Source organism: Protomyctophum bolini, assembly GCF_963924005.1.
Source record: "Protomyctophum bolini genome assembly, chromosome: 20".
Lineage (NCBI taxonomy): Eukaryota > Metazoa > Chordata > Actinopteri > Myctophiformes > Myctophidae > Protomyctophum > Protomyctophum bolini.
This window is the reverse complement of record NC_137881.1, coordinates 685,287-702,338: the sequence shown is the minus strand read 5'-3', so window position 1 is coordinate 702,338 and position 17,052 is coordinate 685,287. Positions and strand designations below refer to the sequence as shown.

The following is a 17,052-nucleotide window of genomic DNA, read 5'->3' as shown; positions in this document are numbered from 1 at the left end:
CAACCTGCCCTGCCCTGGTGGAGACCTGTGCCCCGAGGGGCACTTTTTCTAGTTGTCAATGTTTAGTTGGTTGTGATTGGCCAACCTTCGCATGACGGTTTGTGCGTCCCAGCTCATATGTGTGCATACCTTTACAGCTCCACTGAACAGCACGGTTTATCAGTCCATATCCTGACGCCTCAACAGAACAACTCGGCGTGTCTATCGGTCCACAACTTCACGGTTCCGTCGACCAGTTGGGCCGTGAGAGATGCTCAGCTGGACGGTTCCTCTGAGAGGACCGTCTGGATGGTTACAGGACACGGTCGCCGTGCGACACAAGCTGTTCTCCTTCGGAGAACAGCTTGTGTATCCCTTGGACTGGAACCGCCGCCTGGACAACAACCGTCAGATGAGTGTGTACGTCTTCAACATGGTGGCTTTGCACTGGCGAAAGTTGTCAGTGAGAAGCAGACGAGGCGAGACGAGGCTGCGTCGCGAGGTTCCCCACATGCGCAAGGGACACTCGGCCGTGCTGGTGGAAGGTATCGTTTACATCTGGGGAGGCCGGTGGTGGGATATGTCCAATAACGCAGATGACCGGGTGTATGCGTTCGATGTGGACACCCACAGATGGCTGAAAACACAGGTTTCTGGGACCCTTCCTGGTTTGATGTACAAACACTCTGCATGCGTCTTGGGGAAGGTCATATACGTACACGGAGGAAGAGAATCCGCTACAAGAATTCTATGCGAAGACATGTACAAGTTGGACACCTCCACGATGGTCTGGTCTTCAGTTATCAGCGGAGGAGATCAACCACCTTCATGGTATGACACGGCCACCATCATCGGAACAAAGATGTTTATAGTCGGAGGCTGTCCTAGTGCGGAACCCAACTACGTCGGCATCAGAGTGTTTGACACAGAGACCAACCACTGGCTGAGCGTCACGCCGTCTGCACAGCTTCTCCCTGAGCGTTGCTCCGCTCACGCAGCATTCGCCTACAATGGAGCGCTGTACGTGTTTGGTGGCAGTAAGACCTTCATTGGTCTGTGGAAGTTCAATACGAAGACCCTCTCCTGGACGAAGGTGGAGGCCAAGGGGAATGGCCCGTCTAAGTTTTCTCATACGGGCTGTTGTTGCATGCTGGGAGACCGTGTCTTCCTCTTTCATGAAGATCTGTACATCTTAGACTTGAGTCCAAGTCTCCAGACGTTCTGCAAGCTGGCGGTGATTCAGCACGGTCTGGATACCTCCGAACTCCCTCACCACATCAAGTGGGAACTGGCAGCCATGATGTCGGGTGGGAACTGGCAACAGCTGGGAACTGGCGTCAGGTGGGAGCTGGAATTAGACGGGACCTGGAGGAAGGTGACTGGCAGAACGTGGGAAATGACAGCAGCTGGGAACTGGCAGAGGGCGGGCAGAGGCAGCCATGACGTCAGCTGGGAACTGCCTGACTAAGGTACGTTTGGTGATCGGCTGGGTATGTATGTATGTATGTATGTATGTATGTATGTATGTACAGTGTATGTATGTATGTATGTATGTATGTCGGGGTAAGAATGGTGGTCCCTTATTGGCTGTTGATGGTGACGTAACCAAGGTACGTTTCAAGGTAGGTATCAGGTCAATAACGGGTCTAAAGGATTTAGAACAGCAATTGTAATTTACATTAGTTAGTAGCAGTACTTGCATGCTCTGCTTGAGCACAAGTAGGCCATGGATGGCCTACTTGTGGGCACCTCGACAGAGTGCAGTTCTAGTGTTTTTATGAATTCCTGTAGTTTTTAGGACTTATTTAAATTCAGAGTATTGTTTTGCATTTGATACATTTATTCTTGTATGAGTCTGCTGTCTTTTTTGTTTAATGTTTGTTTTTAGTTCAATGTTTGTTTTAAAAATGCCATTGACAATGAAGGGGAAATCTATGTCACATTCTCCCTCATTACGTCATATTGTCTCTTTATTGTCAATGGCATTCAATGTTTGTGTTGCTACCGTTTGTTTTACATCTAATCAACATGAGTTAGACTTTAGCGCCCCTCACTTCACACAGGTGTGATTTTTAACTAGGGAAAACATAATTTAGCTTTTTTTCTGCTGCTGCAGTTGGAAAGTGACAACTTGAGATTTTGACCTGCCTGCCTCACTACCCGCACCCACCTCACCTCTGCCCACTTTGACCTGCCTGCCTGAGAATGTTTTTAAATGTTTAAAATCCTTTTATTTGTGCAAGTATGGACAAAGAACCCACAAATCTACCACTTCCATACAGAAGTAACATTATTAATATTTGGTTGGTAGATCTTGAGAGCTTGTCATTTTAAATGTAGTTCTCAGTGTGGGCTGAATCTGATTAGTTTTGAGTCTCTTCAGGGTGAATCTGATTAGTTTTGAGTCTCTTCAGGCTGAATCTGATTAGTTTTGAGTCTCTTCAGGCTGAATCTGATTAGTTTTGAGTCTCTTCAGGGTGAATCTGATTAGTTTTGAGCCTCTTCAGGGTGAATCTGATTAGTTTTGAGTCTCTTCAGGCTGAATCTGATTAGTTTTGAGTCTCTTCAGGGTGAATCTGATTAGTTTTGAGTCTCTTCAGGCTGAATCTGATTAGTTTTGAGTCTCTTCAGGCTGAATCTGATTTGTTTTGATTCTCTTCAGGGTGAAACTGATTAGTTTTGAGCCTCTTCAGGGTGAATCTGATTAGTTTTGAGCCTTTTCAGGGTGAATCTGAAGGTCAGTTTTAAGTAGCCAACCACTTGAATATCTTCTTTTCAAACATTGCAACAATGCTGGTTAACAAACTGCCCTCCCACTCTGGGCGTTTTGGTGTAGAGCACATCAAAGCCTTCTACAAAAACCTAGGTGTTTGTAAAGATGATTTTAAAATGGCAATGGTAACAACTGAGGAGGTACTTAAAAAACTGAGTGCCCTCCAACCCCACAAGGCCACTGGCCATGACAATATACCCTCCAAATTTCTCAGAGAGCCATTTCCATAGCTCCAGTCATCCAGTAAATTAGAACCCGGCAACTACCGCCCTATTTCTATTCTAAGCTCCATCTCGAAAGTGATGGAAAAAATAGTCTATGAACAGGTTGAAAAGTATCTTGCCACTAATAAATTGCTGTACGAGTTCCAATCTGGTTTCAGAACATCCCACTCCACTGAAACATGCCTTCTCTATTTGAGCGACCACATCAAACACGAAGTGGATGCTGGAAAATACTGCGGCATGGTCATGCTGGACCTCCAAAAGGCTTTTGACACCGTGAACCACTCCATACTGGTTAACAAGCTTAAAGCTATTGGTTTTGATAGCACATCAGTGAGCTGGATGCAATCCTACCTGGAGGGGAGAGAACAGATGGTGGAGGTGAACGGAACACTGTCCCCCCCCCCCTCCCAGTGAGCTGTGGCGTCCCACAAGGAAGCATACTAGGGCCTTTACTGTTCCTAATATATGTTAACGACATGACATCAGCTTGTGACTTGTAACTTGTTCCTGTTCGCAGACGACTCAGCACTGCTGGTCTCGGACACGGAACAAACTGCAGGTTGAAAAGACCCTCAGCTCTGAACTCGGTAGAATCTGCACCTGGCTCACTGATAACAAACTATCCTTACACCTGGGAAAAACTGAATCCATTCTCTTTGGATCAAATAGTAATCTCAGCAAGGCAGATGACTTCTTGGTTAGAGTGGGTGACAATATTATCACACGAAAAGATGAAATTACCTACCTAGGTTCCATCCTGGAGGCCAATCTTTCCGGTGATAAAATGGCCACCAACGTAATCAAAAAAGTCTTTACTGGATCTCCTCACTGGTCAACAAAAACACCTTGAAGACCTTAACAGGAGCCCTCGTACAAGGTTTCTTTGACTATGCATCCACCTCTTGGTACCACAGCACCTCAAAGGCCCTTAAAACAAGGCTCCAGACCTCCCAAAACAAACTGGTCAGGCTCCTACTTGGCCTCACCCCCCGAACCCACCTCACCCCTGCCCACTTTGACAGGCTGGGATGGCTTAGGGTCGACGACAGAGTACAGCATCTTGCAATGGGTCTGGTCCACAAGATTCGATACACCACCAAGATACCCATGTACCTGTCTAAATACTTCCTTAATGTAAACGAAGTCCACACCCACAACACCAGAGGGAGTGCAACAAACCATGTACAACCGAGATTCGGCTCAAACAAGGGACTAAATTATTTTCGCTCCTATGCCACCAAAATGTGGAACGCCCTACCAACAGTCATTAAGACATGTGAATCCCTTGACTCCTTCAAAACCTCTCTCAAAGGGCACCTATACGGATGGCTGCAATTCGAAACTGGCCTCTGTAAAATCTGAATCCCCCCCCTTTCCCCTCACTGTATATGTATCTTTTCCCTTTTTGCTTCCTATATGATGAATTCCTGTTCTGTTCTTTAACTACATAGAACGATAGAAGTGTCTATTTGTACGTCTCTAAATGTTTTGATGAATTGAACAATGTGGACCCTGTTGTAAACAAGTGTAATGCTTAATTGGGTCGTCCACTCACAGTCTCTGTATTGAGTTTGTGCTTGAAATGTACCGTAATTCTACAAACTGTTAATAAATATTTCAATCAATCAATCAATCAAAACACAAACACTCAAAGCTGGACACCGGAGGGGGCGGGGCTAGAAGGACTAAAACAACAAAACTGTTCTAGAGCAACCCAGAGGTCTGCTTTGCATAATCCCAACGGTTCAATCTCGTCTCGCGCGCGCGTGTGTGTGTGTGTGTGTGTGTGTGTGTGTGTGCGTGCGTGTGTGTGCGCGTGCGCGTCTTTCCGTTGTTGACGCGTCGGGGTGGGATGTGCTCTGGAGAAAAGGGGGTCGCTCTCATTCAGAGAGAGAGAGAGAGAGAGAGACATAGACATACACCCAGAGAGAGAGAGAGAGAGAGAGAGAGAGAGAGAAAGACACACACACACACACACACACACACACACACAGAGTTTAGCAGCGGCGCGGCGCGCCACAGATGTGAGTGTGTTCGTGTTTAGAACTCAGTAAACGGTCCAGAACTATTAGACATTATTATGGACTAAACCTTTGGCACTGACGTTGAAAAACCTTGACTTTACGAAGGAGTTCCAACCTCACGAGGGGACGCGATCTGACGGCGGAACTTTAACGGACAGATTGTGTTCCTGGAGGATTTTCTAAACGATGTTTGATCGGTGTTTTTTCTCCTCCCACTCCGAGCTGTTTCTAAGGGTTTGAGCTCTTTGGTGTTTTTGGAGCCGTAGAGTGTATAGTAGCCTGCAGTTACTATAGTCACACTACTAGTTATACTAACTATTACTACTATAACTAATACTACTGTCTAGTTAGAAGAGAGGCTTTGAAGAGAACCGGTTTACCGACGAGGAGGATCTGTTTTACAAAGCTACAACTGACATCAAACCGGGTAAGATATTATTCTGTTTATAAATAATACAACGTGTTTTTATCTGTCTGTTCGTTCTGATCTCTATATATTAATTTATACTCGTGTGTTTTTGTTTTTACAACTCCTCAGAGAGTAAATAGTAAATAGGCTATTATTAAGGCTAACTTTAGGCTAATCCTGTTCAAATATGGACGTTTCTAAAGTTTAGCAGCACGTTTAGCAGCACGGTTTAGGAAGAGAAATCTGTGCTAAACAGAGTTGGTTAAGAACTGCCATCGACATGTTTTATAGAGTAAATGGTTTTAACTCGATCAGTCAAACTGTCCGGATGATAACTTTAGCATAACGGCTTCCTGCCAAGGAAGGAAGGGACCCCCAAAGTGAGACGGACCCCCCCACACACACACACACCGCGGACCCCCACCATCCATTTAGAAAAGATTTAGTGCAGCTGCGGGACCTTTTTAAGTCCGAAAGTTGTTGTTGTTTGATTTAAGATTGACTTCAACTGTCCATAGTGGAGAGATCTGTCTGTCTGTCTGAGTGCCTGCCTGAGTGCCTGTCTGCCCCTCTGTCTGTCTGTCCCTCTGTCTGTCTGTCTGTCCCTCTGTCTGTCTGTCCGTCTGTCCCTCTGTCTGTCTGTCTGTCCCTCTGTCTGTCTGTCTGTCCCTCTGTCTGTATGTCTGTCTGTCTGTACGTCTGTCCCTCTGTCCGTCTGTCTGTCCGTCTGCCCTTTATCTCATTTAAGTCTTGTATTAAATCTGCCACTGCTCTTTTCATTCTTAAACTTTTCTCTCAATGAACTCGTTTCCTTTCTGTAGTGTGACTTTTGATTCTCAAGCATTTTCATGTCAGGGACCCCCGAAGTGACCCTTATCAGCCCAGGGACCCCCGAAGTGACCCTTATCAGCCCAGGGACCCCCGAAGTGACCCTTATCAGCCCAGGGACCCCCGAAGTGACCCTTATCAGCCCAGGGACCCCCGAAGTGACCCTTATCAAATCAGCCCGAGGACACCCATTTGAAGGGATATTCCAGACGTGCGTTAGTCTACGGACTCCCATTTAATGGCGTTTATATTGTAAAATCAATGTTAATTTGACTCTTTAAGTACTCTCAGAGATACAGACCCATAAGGGTCCATTTGGTTCCTAACTGTCATTTAGCTGGGGACCCCCTGGAACTCCCTCAAGGACCCCTGGGGGTCCCCGGTCCTTCCTCATCTCACCACGGCCCCTGGGGGTCCCCGGTCCTTCCTCATCTCATCACGGCCCCTGGGGGTCCCCGGTCCCTATACTTTGAACATCACCAACTGAAACATTTGTATTGTGTTACTGTTGAGACAGAATCCACTGGTGTGGAATACATTATAACATACAGTATATAACTGTCACATCAGATGGTCAGTGGAATGGATTGTTGGCCAAAAAATACATCTGTGTGTGTGTGTGTGCGTGTGTTTGCGCGCGCGCCCTGTATAGCCTGGTGTGGTTTTATCGTTTACTCTTGCAGTGTGTTTTGAAACATTATTTATTTATCGCGTTGAGTACATGTGTAATATAATATATGTATAATTGAGGACATGTGTGATATAATATATGTATAATATAATTGAGGACACGTATAAACTTATAGCCTGGTCCAGAAACGTAGTTTTAGTCACATCTTAGTTTATATTCAGTTTTTGTTTAGTTTTCATCAGTGGAGAAACGTAGTCGTCACAGTCATAGTTTTAGTAGAGTAGAGCGACCGCTTGGGAACCGTGAGGTTCCCGGTTCGATCCCTGTGCGCTCCCCCAGAGTTAGTGTGGAAGTGTCCTTGAGCAAGACTCTGAACCCCTGATTGCTCCTGATGTGCAGGTTGGTGCCTTGCATGGTTTCTTCTGGTGTGTGTGTGTGTGTGTTGGATAAAGGCTATATACATGCACAGTCCAGAACATCTGGGCGGCTGTGGTTCAGGAGGTAGAGCATGATCCCTGGGTCGGCGGTTCGAATCCCGGCTCCTCTTCCTGTCCACATGTCGAAGTGTCCTTGAGCAAGACACTGAACCCTACACTGCCTCCAGTGAGTCGGTCGGTGTGAGCTCGCCAGCGTCGGTGTGTGAATGTGGGAAGTGAAGACGCTGGCGTCGACTGTTCACCGCTTCACCTCCCAATGTATGAATGAATGAACCTTCACCTCCCAATGTATGAATGAATGAACCTTCACCTCCCAATGTATGAATGAATGAACCTTCACCTCCCAATGTATGAATGAATGAACCTTCACCTCCCAATGTATGAATGAATGAACCTTTGTAAAGCGCTTTGGAAAAGCTATAAAAATGTCGTAACACAATAGAATAGATGGTCTGGTTCACAGTTCACTAGTGCAGAAACACATGGGGAAGGTAGCCGTATATTAGATTATAGATATAGATTATATTATATTAGTCAATGGGGGGCTCTTCTCTTCCTAAATACCATCCTGAAACTCCAGTAGGATCTGGAATCTCGAATACTGTTTCTCCACTTTTCTTTTACGACGGATGAGATAATGGTGAATAACCTCTGGCTGAGTTCTGTGTTAGTGGGAAAACTACCCTTTTAGCTTTAGTGTGTTGTTGCTGAACTGGACTAATGATGCAGACTTTACTGTAGGCTGTATAGTGTATACAGCGCTCATAAAAAGCTCAGGTTAGCATTCCTCCATGCAGGTCTGTCTCTGCAATCATTAGGCCACATCCAGACTCCCCTGTGTACACACGGAACCAAATGGACCCCATATTGGTCCATTTGCGAGCAAAACCCATCTCAAAGTTCTGTATCGTCTTGGTCCAGAACTCCAGATGGCCTGAGTCTAAAGTGATTGAGTTGTACATTGAAGTTGTTGAGTTGTCGTGACGTTGTTGAGTTCATGAGTCATCATTGGGTTAGGGTTAGGTAACCCTAGGTAACCCATGGGTTAGGTAACCCTAACCCATGAGTCATCATTGGGTTAGGGTTAGGTAACCCTAGGTAACCCTAACCCATGAGTCATCATTGGGTTAGGGGTTAGGGTTAGGTAACCCTAACCCATGAGTCATCATTGTTCCCAACAGAAAGCGTGGTGGGAACTTTGCATTCTCCGTTCAAGTACTTTGTTTGCAGCATCTTGAGTCCTGAGAGCAGAGAGAGAACGCATCACCACCATCGCTGTATTCTGTATTCTGTGTGACGGTTCGCTGCCGGCCTCAGTTAATCCGTCACACTATCTCCTTATTATCTCACTATAATAAGGAGATATTGTCACATTCATACTTCTCCCCCGGCCGTGATGTGATGTGTGGTGACTGTACGACAGTACAGACTATAGTCACCAATGTGTTTGTAAAGGTGTCTACTAACAGTCACCAATGTGTTTGTAAAGGTGTCTACTAACATATCCCACATTGGTTTCTATTCAACCATAGGGGAATTGTTGACAGCTGCTGAACGTTGGGATGCCATACAACCATTATAAGGCAAAATGTATTTCATCATGCTTTAAGTAGCATGTGGCGCGTCAAACTAGGGGGTTTTCATGATTCTGAATCCATTCTAAGCATTAGTTAGTTTATCACGAAAAACACTTCTTGGGCTAAAAATGGCCATAGCCGTCATCACAAATGTGACGAGGTCGGCACATTTGGGACAATTTTTTGGCAAGTGGCTATGGCCAAACTAAGGGTCGAACTAGGGGGTTTTCATGATTCTGAACCCATTCCAAGCATTCGTTTTGCACGGAAAACACTCCTTGGGCTAAACTTTGCCAAAACGTGCTGACCTCATCACATTTGTGATGAGGGCTATGGCCTTTTAAAACCCAAAGTGTTTTTTGTGCAAAACTAATGCTTGGAATGGATTGTCAGCTTGTAGATCTGCTATTTTCAGCATGCAACCAAGTGAGCTTGTAGATCTGCTATTTTCTGCATGCAACCAAGTATAAAATGACTCATACTGGATCTCTTCCTAATTAGTCTAGTTTTATTTGTTGACGAAATTGTCAGTATATTTAGTCTTAGTTTTAGTCATCGTAGCTTAGTTTCCATGTAGTTTCCGTCAGTGAAAAACATGTTTCCTCATAATATTAGTCGGAGATCAAACGCTGGGTCTGAAACCTCCCAATGAGAACCAGCGCTTTGTTCAGAACTAGTCCATCTCTCTGCGTTGTGTTGTAACGTGTTGCGGTCAGAACTGGTTCCTCTCTCTGCGTTGTGTTGTAACGTGTTGTGGTCAGAACTGGTTCATCTCTGCGTTGTGTTGTAACGTGTTGTGGTCAGAAGTAGAACTGGTCCATCTCTCTGCGTTGTGTTGTGGTCAGAACTGGTTCATCTCTGCGTTGTGTTGTAACGTGTTGTGGTCAGAACTAGTCCATCTCTGCGTTGTGTTGTAACGTGTTGCGGTCAGAACTGGTTCCTCTCTCTGCGTTGTGTTGTAACGTGTTGCGGTCAGAACTGGTTCCTCTCTCTGCGTTGTGTTGTAACGTGTTGTGGTCAGAACTGGTCCATCTCTCTGCGTTGTGTTGTAACGTGTTGCGGTCAGAAGTAGAACTGGTCCATCTCTCTGCGTTGTGTTGTAACGTGTTGCGGTCAGAACTGGTTCCTCTCTCTGCGTTGTGTTGTAACGTGTTGCGGTCAGAACTGGTTCCTCTCTCTGCGTTGTGTTGTAACGTGTTGCGGTCAGAACTGGTTCATCTCTGCGTTGTGTTGTAACGTGTTGCGGTCAGAACTGGTCCATCTCTGCGTTGTGTTGTAACGTGTTGCGGTCAGAACTGGTTCCTCTCTCTGCGTTGTGTTGTAACGTGTTGCGGTCAGAACTGGTTCCTCTCTCTGCGTTGTGTTGTAACGTGTTGCGGTCAGAACTGGTTCCTCTCTGCGTTGTGTTGCAACGTGTTGCGGTCAGAACTGGTTCCTCTCTCTGCGTTGTGTTGTAACGTGTGGCGGTCAGAAGTAGAACTGGTTCATCTCTCTGCGTTGTGACGTGTTGCATGTGGAGGAGGAGGTTGTATTTATTTATAATGTCTTTGTTTCAAACCCCGTCCGACATGAAAGACCCTTGTTGTTGTTGTGGGATTGTGTGTGTGTGTGTGTGTGTGTGTGTGTGTGTGTGTGTGTGTGTGTGTGTGTGTGTGTGTGTGTGTGTGTGTGTGTGTGTGTGTGTGTGTGTGTGTGTGTGTGTGTGTGTGTGTGTGTGTGTGTGTGTGTGTGTGTGTGTGTGTGTGTGTGTGTGTGTGTGTGTGTGTGTGTGTGTGTGTGTGTGTGCGTGTGTGCGCGCGTGCGTGTGCGTGTGTGTCCTGCATATTGCAGGAGGAGTTATGGAGGAGGACTTTATTTGGATGCAAAGAGAAGACTTATTGTCTCCAACTCTATACACTGTGACTCTACACACAGTCACACACACACACACACACACACACACACACACACACACACACACACACACACACACACACACACACACAGGATAGCATTAAAAAAAAGTAGCTCAAGCTACACTAGTCATATTCACAAATCATGTTATGATTATATTCAGTGTTCTATTATGGAGTTTTGCGTGCGTGCGTGCGTGCGTGCACATACCATCATACATGTGACTGTGTAAAGATCTGTCATTGTATTTATGAGGAGGTTTTTCTCTGTAAGCAGCTCTGATCTGTGATCTGTGATCTGTGATCTGATCTGTGATCTGTCATCTGTGATCTCTGATCTGATCTGTGATCTGTCATCTGTGATCTGATCTGTGATCTGTGATCTGTCATCTGTGATCTGTGATCTGATCTGTGATCTGTCATCTGTGATCTCTGATCTGATCTGTGATCTCTGATCTGATCTGTGATCTGTCATCTGTGATCTCTCCAACGAGAGGAAGACGTTGAGAGAAGTTGAAAGACTTTTTCGACTACCTGTTTTCACGGAAACAAGTCGACGGACATGTTTTTATAGGGTAACAAGACTACTCGCCCCGTTTCTGTTTTCCTCCCAGAATTTTCCACAGTGAGGGGTGGGAGAGGCTGGACAGCAGACGGCTGGACTTTGAATTTCTCTAACTATAAACTTTCATGCCTGCAGACAGCCCTAAAGTACAAATATAATTTATGAAAAGCTACTACAGTGAAGTCTGTTCACAGAAGTTGTTGTAGGATAATGTGGGGATTATCTGACGAGGTACCATTTGAGTGGGCAAAACCTTACATATACTAAATAATACAAAATTCTTTATAGGTTCAATATAAGTCAAATAATATAGCCTTTCCACAGGAGTAACTTTTTATATTTTTCCAAAAAGAATACAAACAGCCAATAGCATATTACAAAGTTATCCCCCTCACTGGGGAGAATTCCGGGAGGAAAAACGGGCAAGCACCGGGGTGAGTAGTCCAGTATTCTTTTTATAGCGCCTTGTGGATGAAGGCTCTATAAAAAAGGTACCATTCACAGCGTTGTGTGAAAGACCACAGAGCTCCGTTCTGACGGAGTCTCAGTCTCTGTGGCGGCTCGGTGTCGCCTGTCGAACCGTCAGCCGAGGGTCCTTTGTCGTGTCACCCTGCAGTCAGTGTGACACCGGCTGGTGATTTGCATAGTGGTTCATATGACAGAGGGTCATATGAAACCCTTCATTTCACTGCCAAAACGAAACTCCACAACAACAGAATGCCATCATTCACTGTCCTGTGTGTGTGTGTGTGTGTGTGTGTGTGTGTGGTGACAGGTGTGTGAGAACGGTTTACATAACTCCCCCCCCCCCTCTGTAGAAATGAGTTAGCAGAAATAATAGTATTTCTTTCTGTTAGTTTCCATATAGTTCCACATATTGTCCACCGTGTTTTCAGCTTGTATAGATCTGCTACTGCTAATTAGGGGCGTTAACCCCATTCTGACCTGAGATCAGATTCTATAAATGTTCTTCTACATCCCGACAGTTTTCTGAAAAAGTCTATGTTTCTATATGTCAGTCGTTCTTCGATTTTTCAAAAATAGCAGACCTAGAAGCTCGTAGCGCGCCACCGAGTGGCGCGCTATGAGCTTGTAGATCTGCTATTTTTCAATATAGCTAAAGCATGACATAATGCTATAACACCAAAAGGGGTTCCCGCCCAAAATGGGTTAATTTACAACGTGGTCGTTTACCAGACGCTCTGAATCCTCACGTCGAGGTTTTGCTACATTTTGTCGACTTTTTGCTTTTTTTTTGGGGGGGGGGGGGTCACTTTTAACCCAGTTCTGTTGATGAGCTCCACTTCCTGCTTCCTGTTTCCTGGTGACGTGATGGAGGCAGGAAGTGGAGACGAGGATCGGTGGAAAAGTAACTAAGTACATTTACTCAAAGCACTCAAAGTACTCAAAGCAGGGAGACATTTTATAACCTGCTATGACCCGGCATGGGAGCCCCACACACACACACACACACACACACACACGCACGCACGCACACGCACGCACACGCACACGCACACGCACACGCACACACACCCAGATGAGAAATGTGAGGAACGTGACCACGCCGCTCCGCTAGGCTCCTGCTGTCCGTTGGTGTGTGTGTGTGTGCGTGTGCGTGTGTGTGTGTGTGTGTGTGTGCGTGCGTCAGCTGCTACTGACCACCTGCTCTGTGTGTGTGTGTGTTTAATCTGTCTTCTAAGCCAGGGGTCCTTGAGGGAGCTCCAGGGGGTCCGGGGACCCCCAGGGGTCCTTGAGGGAGCTCCAGGGGGTCTGGGGACCCCCAGGGGTCCTTGAGGGAGCTCCAGGGGGTCCGGGGACCCCCAGGGGTCCTTGAGGGAGCTCCAGGGGGTCCGGGGACCCCCAGGGGTCCTTGAGGGAGCTCCAGCTAAATGATAGTTGGGGACCTCAGAGAGTTTAATTAACAGTGATATAAACTGGGGGCCCCAGAGAGGGGGGGGGGGGGGTCCACAAGGCTAATGAGCATCATTTTAGGGGTCCTTGACATGAAATGGTTAATTCTAAAGCAGTTCTCAAGCCTTTTCATGTCGAGCACCCAAGGGACCCCCAGGGACCCCCCGGGGACGACCCCCAGGGACCCCCCAGGGACCCCCAGGGTGCCGTTAGGAGAGATAACAGGACCACAGGTCTCACTTTGAGAGCCACTAGTTTCTACACAACGCTGTGGTTGAACCGCTCTCTAATTATTTTATTATATCTTCCTGGAAGTGAAACTAGTCGCCAAAACTGTTGTTATGCAGCGTTGGCACGTCGACGGCAGCTCCGCTGAAACATTCTGTTGTGTGCGTGTGCGCGTGCATGTGCGTGTGCGTGTGCGTGTGTGTGTGTGCGTGGCATAGATCCATACCTAGACCCACACCATGGGAATGCGGAAGCGTTGCTATAGCCCAGATCTGGTCCATGTTCCCCCCCCCCCCCCAACATGGTGGGTGCCGCCCCCCCCCAACATGGAGGAGAGGAGGTCACGCTGACCCACGGTGGGCCTCAGGGGTCTTTGTTGTCTCCATAATGGCTCCGTTCTCCCTCTCCTCATGAAGCATGGAGACCCTCCAATGCTTCAGACACACTGACTGGACACCATTGTGACTTGATATGCAGAGGAGCAAACCGTGTGTGTGTGTTTGTGTGTGTGTGTGTGTGTGTGTGTGTCTGTGTGTGTGTGTGTGGGGGGGGGGGGGGGGGAACAGTCATCCTGACTAGTTCTCCCCAAAATGTGTCATTTTTTTCCTCAGTGGTTTAAACTACTGACCGGTCAGTAGTTTAAACTACTGACCGGTCAGTGGTTTAAACTACTGACCATATTAACTCGCAAACAGAATGTAAGCCATGAGTTATGCTAATGCCCCTCCCCCCCCCCACAGCTATTCAAACAGCCCCTCTGTTCCCACACCCACTTACAGCGTGCACACGCACACACACACACGCACGCACACACACACACACACACGCACGCACACACACACACACACACACACACACACACACACACAGCCTACTTACAGTGTAACTGAGAGAAACGGATAGGATATTTTATGGTCAAACTCACTCGGTTCTGTTTGTTTGTTTTTGTTTGTTAAAGACAAACTTTAGCACTTTGCGTGAAAGAGAACGAAGTGGTCATCTGTTCGTCTGACCGCGCCGTGAACGGCCACGTGTTTCTCCTTTAATGTGTAACCAAGCGAACCCAATATTCTGACCAGTATAGAAGTCACTGACTGACCGGCTCAGTCACACTGGATTGTATTGTGTCGGTAATCTATATGTAGACACTTTTATTACCCAACCCAAACTTTTGCTTTCTTGGAGAAAAGAAAACCCAACTTCAGGCATTCCTCTAGTTGGTGTTGAACAGCATTGACAGCTTAAACAACCACAATACCACATGATACACAAATACATATAGGATTATGTACAGAATACTAGGTTATAATAGTGATGATGATGTACGGAATGTAGCAGTACATGTCTGTCTGTCCGTCTGTCTGTCTGTCTGTCTGTCTGTCTGTCTGTCTGTCTGTCTGTCTGTCTGTGACAGAATGGTCAGTGTCAGTGAGTTCAAAGCTCTCAGTTTGAATGTAAGGACCAGCTTCACCAGTTCACTGTTCAGAGCCCACTACTATCTATTCTACAGAATAATAATAATAATAATAAATAACAGTGTCCAGTCTGTCCAGAGCTCACTACTATACTACTGTCTATAGGCCTTTTGGAAGCTACTAGCTATACATAATACATAAATATACATCTAAGCTTCTCACAGAACAACACGACTGGTTGTAAAGAAAGAGCAACCTGCCAAACATGATGTGGTCCTGAACTCACCCGATGTGTGACTAAAGATTACATTAAATGCATAGATCACTGTTTGCATGTGTAATATATTCATCTTGTATGGATTATGTCCTTTGAGTGTCATCATATTGTAAAGACGAAAACGAGGCAATAAGGCTGTTTATTTTGCAGCTAAAGCACAGAGTCAACACAGAGGCAATTCAGTATGCCTATCGTTGTGTCTAAGGCTAAGGCCTCCTACAAAGTGAAGCTTGAAAACAAACTGCAAGCAAATTACATCAAAAGTGTATGGCAGGGTTTGCAGGACATCACTGACTATAACACCCAAACACCATGTTCCAGACCTGGACCCCTCCCTTCCTGGGAGGCTTAATGATTTCTATTGTCGGTTCGACAGTGAAGACCATCAGTCCCCCTCTTTTCCAAGAGAGCAGGGTGACTCCACCCAACATACATGAACATGATGTCAGACTGTTGCTCCGTCAGCAAAACCCCAGAAAGGCGGCAGGGCCTGATGGCGTGTCGTCTGCCACACTAAAGCACTGTGCCGACCAACTTGCACCTGTCCTCACTTCCATTTTCAACTGGTCACTTGAACTCTGTACTGTGCCTGCTTGCTTTAAATCTGTGGTTATCATTCCTGTCCCAAAGAAAAATAATATCACCTGTCTTAATGACTATAGGCCTGTTGCCCTAACATCTGTCATTATGAAAGTCTTTGAGCGACTGGTCTGTAAACACCTGTCCAGCATAGCACTAGATCCCCACCAGAGCCTACAGAGCAAATAGGAGTGTAGATGATGCAGTGTCCCTCTGTCTGCACACTATTACTCAACATCTAGAATCCAGATCCACCTATGCTCGTGTACTTTATGTTGATTTCAGCTCCGCATTTAATACAATAGTGCCTGGGATGCTGATTTCAACCCTACAGGAGCTAGGCGTCAGATCACATCTATGTAAATGGATCTTTAACTTTCTATGTGACAGGAAACAGGTGGTCAAAATAGGTGACCTCGTCTCGCTGTCGAGGCTCCTAAACACTGGGCCCCCCAGGGGTGCGTCCTTTCTCCACTTCTGTACTCATTATACACTCATTTCTGTCAATCTCACTTTAGTACAGTTATGATGTATAAGTTTGCTGATGACACATCTTTAGTAGGTCTTATTAACAACGAGGTTGAAACCGACTACCGCAGAGCAGTAGAGGAGCTGGTGAGATGGTGTGAGAGTTACAACTTGATTCTAAACATCTCTAAAACCAAAGAGATGTTCATAGATTTTAGGAAAAAGATATCGAGTCCCCCCCCCCCCCCCCTTCATCAGTGGGGAAGAGGTAGAAAGAGTTTCCTCCTTCCGGTTCCTAGGGACCACCATCCATGAGTCCTTATCATGGGATCTTAACACCAGTCTCATAATAAGCAAATCACACCAGCGTCTCTATTTCCTGCGGCAGCTTAAGAAGTTCAAAGTCAGCCAAGCAGCCATGACTCACTTCTACAGGGCCACTATTGAAAGTGTTCTCTCCTTCTCCATGCTTGTCTGGTTTGGTCACACAACCTCTCAAGACAAATCAAAGCTGGAAAGAGTAGTACGTCGCGCATCAAAAAACATAGGATGCAGCCTCCCTACACTTTCCCCACTCTATTCCACCAGAATAATTAGGAAGGCAAATAAAATCATTGCAGACAACTCCCATCCTGCACATCACCTCTTCAATCTCCTCCCATCAGGCAGGAGATATAGAAGTATCCAGAGCTCAACATGTCGCTTCAGGGATAGCACTTACCCCGTAGCCCAGGGCTATTCAACTGGCGGCCCGCGGGCCAAATGCGGCCCGCGGAGCGCCCCCTAGTGGCCCTTGGAATAATAATTTTTAAGAGAGAAAGTTACAGGT

General features: G+C 46.3%; 2 protein-coding genes across 2 annotated transcripts in view; both read left to right on the top strand.

Annotated features, from left to right (window-relative positions):
• Window positions 1-250: 250 nt before the first annotated feature.
• Window positions 251-1,447, top strand: LOC308335876 (kelch domain-containing protein 3-like; the record flags this gene model as incomplete). Its single annotated transcript, XM_080793095.1, has 1 exon — window positions 251-1,447. The coding sequence occupies one exon, from the start codon at window positions 251-253 to the stop codon at window positions 1,445-1,447; it is 1,197 nt and encodes a 398-aa protein (XP_080649221.1).
• A 3,539-nt stretch (window positions 1,448-4,986) lies between these two features.
• LOC308334996 (transmembrane protein 198-like) overlaps window positions 4,987-17,052 on the top strand; it is a 35,910-nt gene continuing 23,844 nt past the window's right edge. The window contains exon 1 of the mRNA XM_080791921.1: window positions 4,987-5,430. The gene's annotated coding sequence lies outside the window, so the exon portion shown is untranslated. The remainder of the gene's footprint in view (window positions 5,431-17,052) is intronic.